Raw genomic sequence first — 19,413 nt, forward strand, 5'->3', positions numbered from 1 at the left:
AAGTATAATCAAACAGAGGAAAATTATTTTCTTTAATTTTTTTTCTTTCTTTCTTAATACTTTTTGAGAATAAAACATTTACAATTTAAATGATTTTTAGTTCTTTTATACAATTAATTAAAATTTTGTCTCGCAATTCCAATATATTGTTTTCAATTCCTTTTTTTTTTGTGTGAATAATATTTTGAGTACCTATTTTAGGTTTACAATTTAAATTTTATTCATTTATGACATGCAATTTTTATATTTATTTAATATAATAAAAAATAATTATAAATTATTTATTCACTTTCTATTACAAAAAGATTTATCTTTTCCCATATATATAAATATATATGGATAATATTTATACTATTCAATTCCAAACTTTACTTATTCAATTAGTCTCTTCCTTCAATACAAAAGTCTCTCTAGTCTCAATCAATCTATTCAATCTTATTTTGCCTCCTCAGTGTCACATGATGCACAAATAACCCTCCCCATGGGCTTATATAGAAGGTGGGAAGCTTTTGAAGACTCCTAGAGCCATCTATAATAAGCCATTGGTGGAAAGAGTGTGGAAGCTTTTAAAGATGGCAAGAGATGTTCACACATCTCTACACTATGGTGGAAGGCATGAGAAGAGTCTAAGGCTTTTTAGAAAATTCTAGAAGTCTCTTGTATATTTTTGTACATAGACTTGTACATAGAATTGTGTAGAATGTTCTAGAATATTCATGAGTTGTAAGGAATCATCCAAGGTTCCATAAAGTTCCATTGGTGCCTATAAATAAGTAAGGACGTCATTTGGCCTAAACACCAAGTGAGTTCCAAAGCACTTGTAAAGTTTCCTTTGAACAATAAAAGTTTCCATTCTTCAAGAGTTGTCTACTACGCCTTCTAAAACTTTCAAGTCGTAAGCATCTTAGTCTAACAAACTAAGCATTGGGAGAGTAAGACCGACTTAGCAAGTCAAGTGTCTTGACTTGTCTAAGTGTCGCAGGAGCTTAGGAAAATACTAAGTCCGTGACAATTGATATCAGAGCACGTTTACGAATGGGGCATAGTGAAGGAAGCATGTTGAGCTCCAATGTGGATGAGGCTAGTGAGCAAACCTGTGGGAGGGAGACCGAGTCTATTGCATGAGGCAATAGTAGAAGGATAAGTCTCGTGATGCCTTAGCCAAGGCTATCCAAAATGGAGCTAGCCATGGCGGACACTCGAGAAGGCGTGGACTTGATCGAGCAAGGCATGGAAAAGGGCTTAGAGGATCTAAGTGAGCATATCTAAGACCTTCGTGATGGTGTGCTTGTCTCACAAGTTTAGCCAATGTCACACAAGGAGTTTATGTCTTTCCAAAACAAAGTCATGAGAATGTTGATTAGCATGGAGTCAAGGGTAGAGGCCTTGGTTGCACGCATGAAAGCCCTAGACTAGGAGGTTCGACAAGAGTTGGTCATCTATAAGACCGTAGTGTCAGTACAGGTCATGGCCACTCATGAGACACCAAGAGTGGAGGTGCCCAAGCCACACATGTTCAATGGCAAGAGGGATGCTAAGGAGCTGGATAACTTCTTGTGACATAAGGAGATGTACTTTGAGGCTATCACACTAACGGATGAAGCCACTAAGGTACACACTACAACTATCTACCTCACTAATAATGCTACTATATGGTGGCATCGAAGTTTTTGCGATATAGAAAAAGGGACGTGCACCATAGACACATGGGATGTCTTTAAGCAAGAGATTAAAAAACAATTCTAACCTAAGGATGTGGTTTACCTGACAAGGAAAAATATGAAACGTCTAAAGCACACAGGTTCGATCCATGAGTACATCAAGGAATTCTCTACATTAATGCTTGAGATTCCTAACATGTTTGAGGAGAAACTATTATTCAATTTCATAGACAATCTACAAAGTTAGGCCAAGCAAAAGTTGAAGACACATGGTGTCTAAGACCTAACCACAGACATGGCGGTAGTAGAGTCCTTGGTGGAATACAAAATAAGAGACTCTTCCAAGCCTAAGCCACAGTACAAGGGTAATCATGGTAAAGGTGGGGGAGACAAGGGGTCAAGGGGTTATACTCTTAAAGAAGGATAAGTAAGGCCCCTGGTGGCAAGGATGACAAGGGCAAGGATAAACAAAAGGAGTTCACGCCTAGGACCAATTATTTCCTAGCTCCCTACGGCGCATCGATCTTATTTCAAAGGAAACATGATGGTTCCCTAAAGATGGGCATTAACCATCGGGCACTCAACAAGGTGACAATAAAGAACAAGTCCCCTATTCTGCTCATCGTTGACTTATTTGATCAACTTGGTAGGGCAAGATACTTCACGAAGCTAGACTTGAGATCGGGCTACTACTAAGTAAAGATTACGAAGGAGGACGAGCCAAAGACTACATGTGTGACCCGATACGACTCATATGAGTTCTTAGTGATGCCCTTCAATCTCACCAATGCACTAGCAATGTTCTGCACACTCATGAATAAGATCTTCAATCCATATCTAGACAAGTTTGTGGTGGTATACTTGGATGACATAACCATCTACAATAGCACCTTGAAGAAACACATAAGGCACCTAAGGAAGGTCTTCAAGATCCTAAAGCAGAACAAGTTATATGTAAAGAAAGAGAAATGTTCATTTGCTAAGGAATGGATGAGCTTCTTAGGGCATCACATCAAGGATGGCAAGCTGATGATAGATGACAACAAGGTGAAGACCACCCAAGAAGATCCATCTACTAAAGTACCTCAACTAAGGTTTTTCCTTAGCTTGGTTAACTACTACCAGCGATTCATCAAGGGTTACTCTACAAAGGTAGCTCCACTCACCGGTATTCTCAAGAAGTAAAAGGCATGGGAATGAGATGAAAGGTGTCGGCAAGACTTTGAGGATCTAAAGAAGAATGTGATTAAGGAGCCAGTGTTGGCACTACCCGAGCATTCTAAGTTATTTAAGGTACACACGGATGCTTCAGACTTCGCTATTAGGGCAATTCTAATGCAAAATAGGCATCTGATAGCCTTTGAAAGTCGCAAACCCAACGACACAGAGAGGCGCTACACGATACAAGAAAAGAAAATCACTGTCATTATCCATTGCTTGCACACCTGAAGACATTATCTTCTAAGGTCTCACTTCATAGTGAAAACCGACAATGTTGTCACTAGCTACTTTCAAACATAAAAGAATCTAAGCCCTAAGCAAGCTAGGTGATAAGACTTCTTGGCCGAGTTCGAATAAACATTGGAGTATAAATTAGGAAACGTTAATCATGTGATCGATGCCCTAAGTCGTAAGGTAAAGCTAGCTTCCATGATTAGCCAGCCCCAAGAAGATATGGTGGATCTTATAAGGGAAGGGTTGCAGCACGATCCAATGGTTAAAAACCTCATTGTCTTAGCTCATGAAGTAAAGACTAAGCGGTTTTGGGTGAAGGACGACCTACTATACACCAAGGGTAAATGGCTCTACGTGCCTAAGTGGGGGAATATAAGGAAAAATCTTATCAAGGAATGCCATAACACCAAGTGCGCTTAGAACTACTTAAGTCGGCTTACTATTGACCTCAGATGGGGGATAAAGTTGAGGCTTATGTGAGGACTTGTCTTGTGTGCCACCAAGACAAAGTAAAGCAACGATAGCTTAGAGGCCTGTTGGAGCCACTACCCATGGCAAAGCATCTATGGGAGAGCATCACTATGGACTTTATCATTGGGCTACCTAATTTGGAGGGTTATGGCTCAATCATAGTGGTAGTGGACATGTTCTCTAAGTACGCTACCTTCATAGCAGTCCCTACAAACTTCACCACAGAAGAAATGACAAGGCTATTCTTGAAACACGTGGTCAAGTATTGGGAGTTATCTAAGTATATCATTAGTGATCGTGACCCACAGTTCACAAGAAAATTTTAAATGAAGCTCTTCAAGCTTATTAGATCGAAGCTTCACTTTCTCTATAAGCTTTCACCCACAAACAGATGGACGAACCAAAAGAATGAACGTCTTACTAGAGTTATACTTAAGGTACTTTGCGAGTACCAACCAGAAGGATTGGGCTAAGTTGCTAGATGTGGTCCAGTTCTCATACGACTTGCAAATGAGTGAGACAACCAATAAAAGCCTATTTGAGCTAGCCATGGGGTAGCAACCATTGAGTCCTCACACATTAGTGATAGGGTATACAAGGAGAAGTCCAACGGCTTTCAAGTTAGCTGAAGAATGGCATGAGCAAGCTGATATAGCACGCTCATACTTGGATAAGGCCGCTAAGAAGATGAAGAAGTGGGCTGACATGAAGCGATGCCACACGAAATACAAGGTTAGAGACACAATGTTTGTCAAGCTCTTTCCTTAACAATTCAAGTTGCTAAGGCAAGTGCATAAGGGCCTTGTGAGGAGGTATGAAGGACCATTTCCCATACTTGGGGAAGTCGACAAAGTGTCCTACAAAGTTGAGTTGCCACCAAGGTTAAAGATTCATCATGTCTTCCATGTGAGTTACTTGAAACTATATCACGAAAACAAAGATAATCCAAGCCGAGGAATGTTTAAGAGGGCACCTACAATGGTTGTGACCTTCTATGATAAGGAGATAGAGTACACCATAGTAGACTGAGTCAAAAGGAGACAAGGCATGTCTCCGGCTATGGAGTACTTGGTGAAATAGTAGGGAATACTAGAGAGCAAGGCTAGCTAGGAGCCAAATTGAGTGATTTTGGGCGGAAGGCGCGATGAGGATATCTATAGCTTAGGTGGGGGTAAGTGTCACATGATGCACAAATAACCCTCCCCATGGGCTTATGTAGGAGGTGGGAAGCTTTTGGAGACTCTTTGAGCCATCTACACTAAGTCATTGGTAGAAAGAGTATAAAAACTTCTAGAGATGCCTAGAGATGTCCACATATCCTTACACTATGATGGAAGGCATGAGAGGAGTCCAAGCAAGTGAGTTCCGAAGCACTTGTAAAGCTTCCTTTGAACAATAAAAGCTTTCATTCTTCAAGAGTTGCCTACTACACCTTTTAAAGCTTCCAAATCGTAAGCATCTTAACCTAGCAAGCTAAGCATCAAGAGAATAAAGCTAACTTAGCAAGATCAAGCATCTTGACTTGTCTAAGTGTTACACAAGCTTAGAAAAAGACTAAGTCTGTGATATTAGTTTGTCCTTGTTGTAACCTTCATCATCAATTTAACCTTCTTTTTCTTGTAAACTTTAACTAGATTTAACCTTTTATTTTTTGTGAACTTTTGAGATTAAAACATTTAAGTACTAGCCACATCATCACTTATTTCCCTTGCCATTCTCATTCTTTGGCTTTAAAATAAAAAATGGGTGACTATTTTCAAGTACCCGTCCAAGGATGACAATGAAATAAGTTTTTTCGATTGCTCCTAATAGAATGTTGAATGCTTAAACAAGTTAAAATTGGATTTAAGAAATTTTCTTTTGAAACTTGAGTGGGGGTGAACCAATTTGCTATTGCCTTATACTCTTATTATTATATAATTAAATAAAAAATAATTTAATTTTTTTCATTTCTCATTTTTTTAATGTATATAAAATAAAAAATTTAGTTCTCATCAAAATAAATTATATAATTTATATTATTCATTTTATTCATAATTTAAATTTATTTTTAATATAATTATTTTAAAAAAAATTAAAACTTGTAAAAGTTAAACTTGACAACACACGTTTAGCATAGAAAATTTCCCTACTTGTCTCCCCTCTCTTTAGTTTCTTTTAAATGGGGATAAGAACTGATTTAAACAATTTAGGTGTGAGTTGTCTTGAACTTGGCCTATTATCATCTCTACTCAACATCACACCCTAAGTAGTCTGTAGCCATCTTTATTCAACATCATGGTTACTTTTATCACGTTTCTCCATTTTTGTTCAACATCATGATTTCTTTCATCACTGTTCTTCGTTGTCACAAAATTCTTCTCATCTTTGTCAATCAATTCAATCTTACCACTTTTTGTTATTGTGAATTCCTTTACTTACCCCCTAATCATGGAGAATCAAATATCCCATTTTACCCTTATCAATCCTAATCGATTCACATTTCTCTTATTATAGACTCCCCATTAACTTAATCTATTATTTGATTGCACTCCAATCCATCATGGAGAGCCCATACATCAAATATTACCTTTATACAACTCAAAACTTGACCTTTATGCACCAAAATTCAACCAAAAAGCTTTTGTTTTAATTTTTATTCTTCTAGTAACTTGAACATTTCGTTTAAAAATTTAAAGAATTAAGCCTAAGGTTTTAAAGTGAAACATATATTCATTCATTTTTAGAAACTTAAGATCACTTTTAAACTAACATAGGTATGAATGAAAGACATTTGAAAATGTACAAAAAAAGTTTTATCCTCGATGCACTCATGAAATTCATCTTACATTTGTTTCTAAACATATTGAGTCTTCAAAGATACATTTTTTCTTGTTATCATCAAAACATTAAATGGAGGAATCATTGGGCTAATAATATTACTTGTTGAATATATATTTATAATTTACCATATATTTAAATGATAAATTAATAATAGGAAATTTTTACATTTAATATATGGTAATAACTTTTTTTTTTTAACATTCGGTAAAGCAAATGGTAAAATAATGCAGTAAATTAAAGGGAAGGAAAAATAGTATTATTTAATTTAGATTGGATTAGATGTCACACTTCCCAAGTGTGGGACTAGAATTAGAGTCATGTTCCTATGATTGATGCATTGAATTTATTTAAGGGTAAAATAAATATTTTGATGCAAATGGAAGGAGAAAAGAGGTTTTTCAGAGAAAAATAAAACAAAATGGGAAATACGTGTGGACAAGGAAGGAGGGGTATGAATGCATGATACTCGATAATGACAAAAAATATGCAGCAAAAAAGGTGGTTGTGGTGTGGTGTGGTGAATATCGTGTTTCACATGCCGATAATTTAATGCCAATACCTTTTGTCTTTAGGTTTCTTGTGTGGATTTCGCGTTCAACTCATTAAAAACGGTACCACTGGTGTGGTGTGGTGCGGTGCGGTGTGGCTCTTCCTACCATATGATATTTGATATTTCATTCACATGTGGCATATATATAGAAGCATCCCGTCTTTACCCTTCCTTCATCCCCATTCATTTCTCTTCCTGCACTCCAAATATTCAAGCAATTAACACAAGGTTTCAGCCCTTCAAGGATCAAAGATGAAGAGCAGGAACTGCAATTTGGAACTAAGCCTTCTTCCCTCCACTGCTTACCGTCACAAAATGATGTAATATAGTCTCTCTTTCTGGGTTTCTTTATCTTTTACCTATTCATATATGCACATAGAGCCCCGGAGACAGTACTTCACTGCCTCTGACACAAGGGTTGATAGTTTGTATATATGCACTTCTTTTGTCCTGATTTGTTTGGTTTTTGTGTTGGGAACTGAAGGATGGAGATGGGAAGAGGAAGCCCACAAGAGCAGCAGCAGCAGCAGCAGCTGACCATTTTCTATGACGGGAGGGTTTGCGTATGTGAAGTTACAGAGCTTCAGGTATGCACATACGGGTCTGGGTCTGGGTCTGGGTCTTGTCTTCCAGGGGCTATTCATGAACCCTGCAGATCAAGTCTTCTTGTGGGCTGTTGTACCATTTGGATATATGTATGAAGTAACTCCCGAGTTCGACTCAGTATATCATTAGGGAATTCAATTTCAATGCTATGCCATTTGTCGTATGGGCAAAAGTACTCTTTGTCATATATGACTTATTAATTAGGACAGAAGCTTCTTTCTATTAATTATGATAAGTTTGTTAGTATATTGCAGGCTAGAGCCATAATACTTACTGCAAGTAGAGAAGTGGAGACGAAAACCCCAACTGCCTCAGACGTGACCATGGTCTCGCCATCTCTGCAATCCCAGCTGTACAGCCCTACTGGCCTTTCAATGAAGAGATCGCTGCGAAGCTTCCTCCAGAAGCGAAAAAATAGGATTGAAGCCACCTCCCCATACGGTCATTAGTCTCTTCTCAGATATTACTATCCAACGACTTTGATTCAGTGGAGAGACGACTCATCTTGTACAATTTCCTCCCATTCAAAGCACATGTAAATTATGAACCAGGGTTTCCAATGGGAAAATTTGTACCTTCTTAATTAAAAATACCCTTTGATTCCTTAGTCTTTACATTTCACATATCTTAATTGTGCTTGTTATTAAGAGGATGTTTGCAAAATCAATTTCATCACTTCATATGATTTTGTAATTTAATTTAAGTGGTTAAAGGGATTAAATATTATTAATAAAATAATTTAAATTTAAAAATAATTTTAAGTCATGTTAAATCAAAATAACCGATATCTTAATTTTATTGTTTTTTTTTTTGTCTTATTTATTCAAGTCTTGTATGTCTTCTATTGATATTCACAACTTCACTCTATCACTTATTTTTTATTGTAAATATTTTATACTGCTTCTAATATTTTTAAACATCATGTCATTCTTTTATTTGACTTACAAAAAGAACAGAAAAATAGAATGAAAAACATATTGTATTTCAGTGTTCAATATTTATTTAAAATAAAAATTTATTGAAAAAAAATTAACAAATGAAATCTATCACAGGTTAATATTATTTGAAAATTGTTCAATAATTTATTATTTAACAAGAAATAAAACTTGTTATTACTTTATTAATAGTATTCATGATTATTTAAAATTTATAAATAAAATATCATATTCTTCTATTGCTAAATATAGAAAAATAATTTGCATATTAAATATTATATTAAATAATGCATATATAGTACTATTTTACATTATGTTTTAAAGAACTATAAATTTAACTTTTTTTTAATCAAAATTATTTATTTTACAAAATCAATAGCATAAAAAAAAAATTAAAATGAAGAAAATTGATAATAAATGGAAATGTATTATTCATAAGATATGTAAATTATATATTTAATTGAGGATCAATTGTTATATTCCAAGAATATAAAAAAGAAAATAAAACAATATATCTCACTATTTATCTTATTCTATATTTAATTTAAAATGAAATATGATATAAATGATGAGATTTTATATTATATTGTCATTCAAACATGCGATAAGATATATTATCTCATCTTTTAATTTATTTTATGATATATTCAAACAACCAAACATGACCTTAATATGGATGTTTAACAAAAAAATAAATTATAACTCAAAATTAATGAAAATAAATATTAATTAAAACTAATGGGGATGAATAGTTAATTTGATAATTTAGAAGAAAATAAAAAATAAAAGTTCATTTGATAATGATTTTAAGAAGTCTTTTTAATATTTTTAATACTTGAAAATTTTTATTATTAAAGTATTAGAAATATTAAAAACACTTTTTAAAATCACCTTCAAACACACTCTAAATTAACTGATCAAATAAGTTTAATACTTAAAGTAAAAATCAAATGTATTTCAAGGATAATTTAACTTAAAATTAATTTAAATAATTAAATAACAAGAATTAAATTTGAAAAAAATACTCTTTCACCATATGAAACAATATAAATTTTAAGGTTTCTAGGAAAAAATTAAATAAAAGATAAAAAAATATTACGAAAAATTATTTTCTCATATTTTCTTTACTATGTAAAATTAAAAAGAAAAAAAATCAAATATGACTATATTAATTAAAAAATGATACAATTTCAAGTAATTTAATCTTTATATAGAAAAGAATTTTTTTTTTTTTTTTTTTTTTGCCTTTTACTTTCTATCATTCGAACATTTTTCCTCATTCATTTTTAAGAACAAACACAGGGTAAATCACTTCCAATACATTTCTTTGCAAAGTTGCCTTCCTCCTTACTTCAGTATGAATATAAACATCATTTTAATTTTTGGGCTTTTTAGGCTTCTATCAATAATCAGATTCAAAGTTTGTTCGGTGGGCATATTTAGGTGAGTTGCATTCAAAAGGAGCGGAGCCTCATCCAAACAGTCTCTCCCACCGTTCCACGTTTATGTTATGAGTAGAGATTTTCACGACACTTTTACAACAGAAACATTGAACCAGTAGAGGAAATTAAAGGGAAAAACATCATCTCCGGCGGTGGGGGGCCAACTGATCTTGTTCAAGTGGCTAAAGACAAGGCCCAAAAAGTCACAAGTGTCCCATTTTTAGCATCTTCCAAGATCTTTCCTAGGAAATTTGTACATAGTTCTAACCTTCTAGGCAATTCCTTTGCTCCTCTTCTAATTCCACCATCTCTAACTTCTGTTCCGTGGGTGATATTGTTGAAAGTTTCTCAGCGCCGAAGGTGGTGTTTTTCTAAGGCATAAAAGTCAATGATTTTGAGCCATAATGTGGTGATTCACTGAACCACACTGCAGACCTTATAAAAAATTATTATTATAATAAATATTTGGGCCGCAGAAAACGTAAGGCAATTGCATAGCAAATTCAGGGCAACATGCTCGGGAAAGTAGCCATGACTTGTAATAATTTTAAAAAAATTAGGGCGGATATCGGTTCGTGCTTATCAAACTTGTAATCTAGAGTTTGTTTGGAAATCATTTTTTACGATAGTTTTTTATTATCCAAAACAAAAAATACAGAAAATATATTTAATAACTAAAAACTTATTTTTATTTTTTTTTTTTTTAAACAAAAAATATGGTGTTTGTAGATAATATTTTTTAGTTGTTTACTTGTTTTTGCTTATTTTTTTAGAGTTAATTATACGGAGAATGATTAAAAATAAAACATTAAATATAAAAATTACTTTTAAAATATATTTAAAAATATTAAAAATAAATTAAAAACATTTTAAGTTTTCAAACATACTTTTGTTTTATAAAAATAAAAATAAAAAAATTTCAAAAATTGCTCTCAAAAAACTATTTGTAAGAATTGTTTTTGAAAACAATTGCTAAACATGCCCTAAATCATTAAATAATAATACAAACAAATAGAACCGAAGTATAAAACGAAATTAAAATATAAAAAAATAATATCAAAATACAAAATAATAGAACATAAGTTAATACAAAATAATGAAATTAAACTACACATATAATATATTGTAGTTGGATCTTTATTGTAATTGATACTGATGTGATATATAGCGCGAGCCTTAATAATTTTTTAGGAATTTTTTTAAAAAAATAATATTATTATTTTACATAAATCCATGACTTGTTGTCAACGTTGGAGCCAATATTTTCGTATAGAATAATGTCTAAAAGAATGTGATGAAGGTAACAAAATGCATTTATTTCATTTTGTGATATGGACCGAAAGAAGAAGTGAAACCTTTTCTTAGTCATAATAATTTCCCACAATTTCAACTTATCAAACGCACCACGTTTACCTTTTGTTTTAAGATAAAAAAATTTTAAAAAAAAACGCACATAGATTTGTTTTATTCAAATAACATAATCCAAAGACTTACTATTAAATTAAAATAATTGGCTTATTCTGAATTATAATGATGTCTAATAAAGCTAAATACTTATTATTTAATTACTCAAATTAATTTCATAATTTATAATAATTTTAATATGGAGATGTTTAACCAATAAATTTATTGATTAAGATTAATGAAATTAAATATTAATTAAAATTAATAAGTTAAATATACAATAATTTAAAAATAAGTTAATTTTAAGTGATAAATATTAAGTTTTATCAAATATTTTAATATTAAATGGGTGTTTAGTGAATCAGTTTAATAACTTAAAGTGACTTAATAACTTAATTTAAGTAATTAAATAAATTAAGTATGTTTAATAAAATAACTTAATAATATAGTTTAAAGTAAAAAAACAATTTTAAGTAATAAGTAGAAATAATTAATTTGTTCTTAAGTCCACATCTGTATTTTATCTTTTTATCTTTATTTATCGTAGTTACCTCCATGATCTCTTTTACTACTCCACGACCTTCATTGTTACTCTACCTTTTTTTACTTTAATTATAATTTATAAAGATAGATATGTTAATTTGATGATTTCAAACAAATTTTAAATTAAGTTTATCAAACAACCTTAATACATAAAACAAAAATTAAATAATAAATTTTAAGTCAATAATTTAAGTATAATTTAACTTAAAGTCAACTTAAGTCATTAAGTAATAAGTATTAAATAAAAAGTATTAAATTTTACTAAGCATCCTCAAAATAATTAATTTATTTTAAATCCTAAATCCTTTTTACTTATTGCCTACATCTCTTTTAAACTCATGACTCTTCCCTCATCTTTTATTATAAATATTATGTAATTATTTAATATATATATAATACTTTTAACAAAGATGTTTAACAAACAAATTCATTCATTAAAATAATGAATGCAAATATTAATTATAAATTATAATTAATAAGAGTAAATATATCAATTTGATAATTATAAAAAATTAAATTATTTTTATCAAACAATTTTAATGAAATAACGAGTTTTAAATCAATAAATTAACTAATAAATATTAAGTTTTATGAAACAATTTTGATGTATTTTTCTAATTCAATGGTGACTTTATTTTCACAAGTGGCTTCACCAATACTAAAAGCCAAAATAAATAAATAAATAAATAAACAAAATAACCAAATTGGTTTGAAATTTGAATTAAAATTAATACAAAAGTGATTATTAATTTTAGAATTTTAGATGAAAGTTAAAAATGTCTTAAACCCAAAAAGATGATAATAAGACCTTAGGCTTGAATAATGGCAAGCCTCTATATAAGAAAAGGGTTGGCATAAAATGTATTGAGAATTTGTATAAATTGCTTTGTCATTGTGACATGAGGCTGAACGCAGAGGATAAGCTTGGTTGAATTTCTTTTTGGGCCCTTATCTTCCCCAGCTTGGTCCGTGTTGATTTGGGTTGGCTATCTCATTTCATAAAAAGGAAGACAACAATTTTGTTCCTACTTGGAAACAAGGCATTTGAAGAGAAAACAAAAAAGTTGAATTCAAATTATTAAAGTACAATCTTTTCAAGGAATAAAATTGTGAACAGGAAGGGATTTTGTACAATTTGAAGATAAGGTTCAGGTCTTCGGGAAGATCAAAATTGTATGAAGATTAGAGTTTTGGAAGGGAGGAAACAAAAAACAAATAAAAGGAAGATTGCCAACAACCAAACAGAGCATTAGCAGAGCAGGGAAACTGGTTTAATGTGTGCCACTGCCACAATGCAATTTCTACAACTTCAAAGCATGCCCAGATAATATTCAGCAAACCATCCTGGCTTGGAGGAGCTATACAGTATACACAGAAAAAGCAGAAATAGCCATTTATAGAAGTACCATTCATTGTCATTACAAAAGCTTAAATTCTTCTAAATACTTTTCCATCCAATGAATCTGGGATGAAGTTATTCTAATGGCAAAGGCTCTTGACACCTAACCTTTCATCACAATCAGTTCCCAACAAGGCGCATTACCATCTTATAACCTTGGCTTAGGCAGAATGTGAGGAGCGTCCCAGTCAGTCATGATGTGGTTGCGGCTAATCTCTTTAAGGGAGCGGCAACCACTTAATGCCATGGTTAGCTCAAACTCATCACGAAGCATTTGAAGTGCTTTTCTGACACCAGCCTCACCATCAGCAGCCAATGAGTACACCACTGGCCTTCCAATCTGAAATTAAGACGAGGGGATCGGACTAGTGAAGATTTTCCAACAATAATTTTATTTTACTTTGAATTTTTGACATATGTTTCAGATTTTTTCAGAGTCTTCCATTTTGGACAAGAGAAACAGAAGAAAATATGAGATTGGAGCACTAAATCATCTGAGAGGCCACTAGAAGTCAATTCTTTCTTATATTTACTATCATGGATGAGCCATTTATGATTTACTTACAAATATGCCAGAGGCTCCAAGAGCCAAAGCCTTGAAGACATCTGTCCCACGCCGCACCCCACCATCAAGAAAAACAGGAATACGGCCTTGGGTGGCTTTGACAACCTGTTGGTTACCACAATGGAACCATTGTTAGAATAGCATGAGATACATTTTCAGACAAATGCATATTTAATAGAAACTTCCAGGATAGAGGCAAGTTAAAAACGAAGCAATCACAGTCCACTTGGAGAATGATCAAGACTAAAGGAATTCATTGAGCAAATATCATCAGAGCATGAAGCCGGTAGTAATTGAAAAATCTCACAAGGAATAAGGAAATGATATGGATGAAACAGGAATGAGCATGAATTTGGGAAAGAAATCCATGTTCGATAAAATTACAAACATGTGAATAACAGAATTAAACACAAGAGATTTGGTCTACTTTGGTTTTATATGAAGATAATAATCATGTCAAGAATTTTTTGAAACATAGGGAGAATTTTATTATGATGGTGCCTGTGATTAGAAATCCACCATAATTATGCATGCAGCAAGTAAACATACCTCTTCTAGAGCCATAATGGTTGCAGGGACATAATCAAGTTGGCGAGCTCCATGATTGGAGACAATGATTCCTGCTGCTCCAACATTTACTGCTATCCTTGCTGCAAAGTTAGCACAAAAACTGGGTTACATGCTTAGATCATTTAACTGCTGATAAAACAAAATTAGAACATAATAGGTCTCTCTGATGGGTTCTGCAGTGCTGTTTTGCTTACCATCCTCAGCAGTGAGTACACCCTTCACCAGAATCGGCAATTTAGTAATTGTCTGAAGCCACTTGACATCCTGTCCAAATATCCAAGTTGAGTTTTCAAAATCTTACTTCTGTGCATAGTTCAAGAAATCTTAAGATAGAAAAAGCAATCTCTACCTTCCAGCTAAGAGACCGGTCAATTTGGCCAGCAACATATGAAGCTAGTCCAGAGTCATCGGCCTGCAATATCAGCACCACAAACATATCATGAAATAACAATAACATAAGTGGACACAATCGGTCTAAAACTAATAATGTTTATTCCTTGCTAACCTTATCCATCTTGCCAAGATCTAATCCCTCAAAGTTCTTCAATGTCAAAAATGGTGGCAAAGTAAATCTGTAGGGTAACTCATTAGTAAAACTTCTTATGGAGAGCAAACTAACTGCCCCTAATTAGATGTGCATATTACCTCAAGCTAAGATTGATTTGATAAATTAATTGGGTATCAAGAGGCCTTATAATCAAATATTTCAAATTATTGTATGATTCCCTGATTCCAAATAATTATTTTAGTTATTCACCTGTTCTTGATATCAGCTTCCCTGCGGCCAAGTCTTGGAGTATCCACAGTAAGGGCAATTGCCTTGAAGCCAGCCCTCTCAGCCCTCCTCACAAGTTGTGCAACCACATGCCTGTCTTTGTAAACCTGAATGATAGGTAAAGGAACCACTGATCAGAGATATTTCTGAAATGAAAAATACACCTAAGCAATAGTAACAAAATTCGGGATTAAGGAGATAATTCAAACCCTTGAATGATGTGGAACTTGGCACTTAGTCAACAATTCAAACTTACATAGAGCTGGAAAAATCGAATGCCGGGGCCGGTTGAAGCCACCTCTTCAACACTGGAAGTAGCCCATGAGGACAAGGTCTGAAACAAAGCATTGCACACAATTAAACAAGGCAGAGACAGAATATTGTTAATGCTTACAAGAGCTGAAAACTATGCCAGAAAATCACCATATTGGTTTGCACATGAATCCTAATTCTACACATTCAACCGTACAATAATATAAAAATTAAAATCAATTAAAAGAAAAAGGCAAAGTAAAATGGTTAGATATCTAACCATGATTGTCCCAGCTGCTGATGCTGCTCTTGCAGTTGCATACTCACCTGCATAAGAATTAAATTTGTGGGTTCAAGTTGCATTTCTTCATGTTTCATAGAGTTGTACTAATTTCAAAAATGAAAGACTAAATGAACTATCCATTAACCTTTGTATGTGATTATTGAGCTCCTTGAAATCATCCTACTTACCTATTTGAGGCAAACATCACCTGTAACCATTTTTTTTTTTTTCTCCTATTGAAATTTTTGCAATTATAGACCATGGATACTACACTCCTTCCAAGTGGTCAGTGGTTCCTAGGAGGTACAAGGGTAATCTTTTCCAAAATAACTCTTATGGTTGGTAACTCGAAGAGTTGCAAAAAGAAAAAGGTAATTGCAGGGAATAGGAGCCATCAATTCTGAGAACTCTTTAAGAAGAATAATGAAGATGAAAAGACGTCTTGGAAATGTATATTCCAGCAACCATATTTTTCCATCAATTCTGCAATGACCTTTTATACATCTCAATAAAAGCAGGCAGTACCTACTTTTTCCACTTGTGACGGCAACAGTGACTTCCAAGCTAATTTTCATACTAAAGTGATTTTAGAACATTCAATCAAACTGCACACTAAATTCTATTTGTCCCAATGGCCATTACCTTTCTTCCTTAAATTCATTTCTGCACAACATCACAACCACCTCACCCTCCCTGCTCACCCAACAATCATCATGCATAATTACATGTATTTATATGCGTACACATGTATGTTTGAATATATGAATATTTTGGTTCACTCACAAGCATACATACATACACACATACACACATACACACATACACACATACACAAATACACGTGTGTGTGTGTGAGCGTGCACATGTGTGCAGGTGTGTGTTTGTTTGATTATGTACACATATATGCATAACAATGCTTGTACATTTGTAGACGTGTATGCATCTATAGCATGTAAGTACCAACTCCAAATATAACATATGCATCAGTTCATTGAAAGAGAGGACAAGCTCTAAGAAAAGGAGCATATACCTTCAGGGTGAGCCATTTTCTGAAAGGCTGTAGGAGCAATCATGATGGGCATTGAAATCTTGAAGCCCAAGACAGTTGTGGTCATGTCAATCTTGCTTACATCAATGAGAATTCGAGGTCGAAACCTATGTATTCAATCAAAAGACGGATTTTAGAGAACAGAAGCACTAAGCCTGAAATAGTGATGGTGACATCACAGAAAATAACCTGCTGCAAAAATTGGAGAGCATAGAGATGATTCCATAAGGAGAATCAAACCAAAAGAACAACTTTTGGGGAAATTGCAAATAGCAAGTGAAGAACTTACAGAATCCTTGAGAAAGCATTTCGGTTTTCTCTAAGAGTCCATTGATCCTCAGCACCAGATGCATAGTAGTCAAAAGCCATCTTAGGCAATTTTGCCTTAGCAATGGCCTCATACTCGGTAACATTGGTTATCTCTGTGTCTGCCATTATTTAGTTCTTCTGTTCCCAAACAATTCTGTAAGAAGATTTAGAATTACTGAATTACATTTAGATCCGGGCATTACAAACAAAATACACAAAGCAGAAAAGCTAAGGTACAACATCAGTTCAAAGTATGCAAAATCTAGAAGAAAATAAAGAAGGGAATTCCACCAGAAGAAAAAGTAGAAACAAACTCCACTTCGATCCTAACAAACATACAAGCAGCCAAAAAAGCACACTCTGCGACAAATACTGCAGATTTCATCCCACCAACTATTTACTAAACCAAAAATACAGGGTCCAAAGTGCCCGTGACTACACTCCTAAAATCACCACTTCAATGATAGTCTCTAGGGAAAAATATTTTCACAGTAAATATTTTCATTTCATTTCCTATGCAAGATTCATCATTCCAGCAACCACGAACAGGATTCCCCTGTTTTTCCTTCTTCTAATTCCGGAGGATGTGAGGCTCACTTTATATTCAACATCCACAAATCCTTACATTAGATTCAAATACTACCCACTTTACGAACACTACTGAGTCTACGAGATGATGATTTGCTAAAAAAACTCGTGGTCTTAGAAATCATAATTGTTTTTGGGTTTCTAAACAGAATATATTTAGATTAAATTCTGGATTCATGCAACCAAACCAAGCTAAAACCCAAAAGACCGTAAACTAGAATAAACTCACTCCCAAGTCCTGATTAAAACCTACTTGGGAATTAACACAAGTAAACAGTCTTCAATCAAACCCAACTGAAACCCAATAACACAGACACAGACAAAAATCAAATTTTTCATTCAGACCCATTTCTGTACATGGAATGAAGAACCCAGACACATGAATTTGATCAAACCCAGATGAACAATACAAAAGCAGACATCAAACAGTAATGACCAAGAACAATAACAATCTGAGATTGAACAAGAGTAAGAACCAGAACAGACCTTGGCCTCCTCTACAGAGAAGGAGATTGCATGAAAGAGGATGAGCTGAAGATAGTGGTGGAGGTAGGCTGAAAACTCTTAATTATTCAAGTACAATACACGAAAACAAACAAACGCAGCAATTAAAAAAAGGGGTGAATGAGGACAAAAAGGATAGGGAACAAATGAGGGAGATGGGAAGTTGTGTGGATTAGTTTTTCAAGGTGGGCATTTCATATGGAACCGCATCCCCTCATGAAAATTGTAGAGTCGTTCTCTAATTTTCTCATCCACTGACGTCCTTCATGTGTAGGAGAGAGCCTCCAGTACATTGCATTGTCATCAGGGGTCTGTTGTGCGTGGGCTCATAGCCCATCATATTCCCAATGATGACGTCGGGTGCTCATTCTTCCACAATTTTCCAGGAATTTGTGGCAACCATTTTTCTTGGAAACAGATAAACTTATCTTCTATTTGTCCACGGACAACACCATAAATCTTTTTTTTTCTTAAGATCTTTAATCACTTTGAGAATTTGAGAAAATATGGGATATTTGGAAAGAGAGATTTTAGGAAAAAACTCATCCCCATTTTAATTAATTCAAATTAGTAAAATTTATATTTTATTTATATTATTAATTAATTATCATTTTAGATATATTTTCTATTTTCTGTTTTTGAAAACAAAATAATAATAACAATAATAATAAATTATATACAAAACACAAAAACTCTTAAAATTTTATGTTAAAATAGTAATGATTTTTAAAAATAGTTTAAAAATATAAATTTTAAAAATTTTGAAGTACAAGAGTTTTTTTTATTAAAAAAAATGAATAGAAAGTATATCCTCCCACTTTATATACTTTCTCTAAAAGAATTTAAAATGTTGTATGGTTTTTTTTGTAAGTATCAACTTATATTAGTATTAAATCAACATACACATGCTTCTTAATCTCTTCCTTGATACCTATGGATAGATGTTGTAAATTGAAATTCTAATACAAGGGGCGGGACCCATCTTCTTCTCTGGCCTCTAGGCATTGGTGGGCTTGCTGATAGAGAGAGGGCAGCCTCACAAAATCAGATGAAGATAGACGCCAGTTAGTAGTAGGAAATTATTTTATATATTTGGGTGGTCAGTGATTGGATGCCCCATGTGAACTACAATTTCTCTACTTGGCTCCTGCCCCGTGACTCTTCCCTTCGCCGCCCTCGAATCCTTCCCCAATTTAAAACGCCCATAATCCCATATTTCTAAAAATATCC

At 33.4% G+C, this 19,413-nt stretch overlaps 2 protein-coding genes across 2 annotated transcripts; one reads left to right on the forward strand and one right to left on the reverse strand.

The window, feature by feature from the left end:
- Positions 1 to 7,049: 7,049 nt before the first annotated feature.
- On the forward strand, positions 7,050 to 8,180 carry LOC100246382 (protein TIFY 5A). The gene is made up of 3 exons (XM_002271161.5): positions 7,050 to 7,280; positions 7,445 to 7,547; positions 7,821 to 8,180. Exons 1-3 carry the CDS (start codon positions 7,213 to 7,215, stop codon positions 8,013 to 8,015), a joined length of 366 nt encoding a protein of 121 aa, XP_002271197.1. The 5' UTR covers positions 7,050 to 7,212; the 3' UTR covers positions 8,016 to 8,180.
- Positions 8,181 to 13,258: 5,078 nt separating this feature from the next.
- On the reverse strand, positions 13,259 to 18,646 carry LOC100232932 (glycolate oxidase 1). The gene is made up of 12 exons (XM_002278068.5): positions 18,166 to 18,646; positions 17,072 to 17,245; positions 16,765 to 16,889; positions 15,732 to 15,778; positions 15,456 to 15,533; positions 15,182 to 15,306; positions 14,930 to 14,996; positions 14,774 to 14,836; positions 14,619 to 14,688; positions 14,404 to 14,504; positions 13,855 to 13,959; positions 13,259 to 13,629 (listed from the first exon to the last, which is right to left on the reverse strand). Exons 2-12 carry the CDS (start codon positions 17,215 to 17,217, stop codon positions 13,438 to 13,440), a joined length of 1,119 nt encoding a protein of 372 aa, XP_002278104.1. The 5' UTR covers positions 17,218 to 17,245; positions 18,166 to 18,646; the 3' UTR covers positions 13,259 to 13,437.
- Positions 18,647 to 19,413: the final 767 nt, after the last annotated feature.

This window comes from Vitis vinifera, chromosome 10 (genome assembly GCF_030704535.1).
Source record: "Vitis vinifera cultivar Pinot Noir 40024 chromosome 10, ASM3070453v1".
NCBI lineage: Eukaryota > Viridiplantae > Streptophyta > Magnoliopsida > Vitales > Vitaceae > Vitis > Vitis vinifera.

Bases quoted from the DNA above. Each gene is read 5' to 3' on its own strand.
- LOC100232932 (XM_002278068.5), bottom strand. From the start codon at position 17,217: ATGGCAGACACAGAGATAACCAATGTTACCGAGTATGAGGCCATTGCT. The intron at 14,689-14,773 runs GTAGAGATTGCT...ATATTTGGACAG, and splicing joins ACCGGTCTCTTAGCTGGAAG to GATGTCAAGTGGCTTCAGAC. The intron at 13,630-13,854 runs GTAAGTAAATCA...TCTTAATTTCAG, and splicing joins TTGGAGCCTCTGGCATATTT to ATTGGAAGGCCAGTGGTGTA.
- LOC100246382 (XM_002271161.5), top strand. From the start codon at position 7,213: ATGAAGAGCAGGAACTGCAATTTGGAACTAAGCCTTCTTCCCTCCACT. The intron at 7,281-7,444 runs GTAATATAGTCT...TGGGAACTGAAG, and splicing joins GCTTACCGTCACAAAATGAT to GATGGAGATGGGAAGAGGAA. The intron at 7,548-7,820 runs GTATGCACATAC...AGTATATTGCAG, and splicing joins GTGAAGTTACAGAGCTTCAG to GCTAGAGCCATAATACTTAC.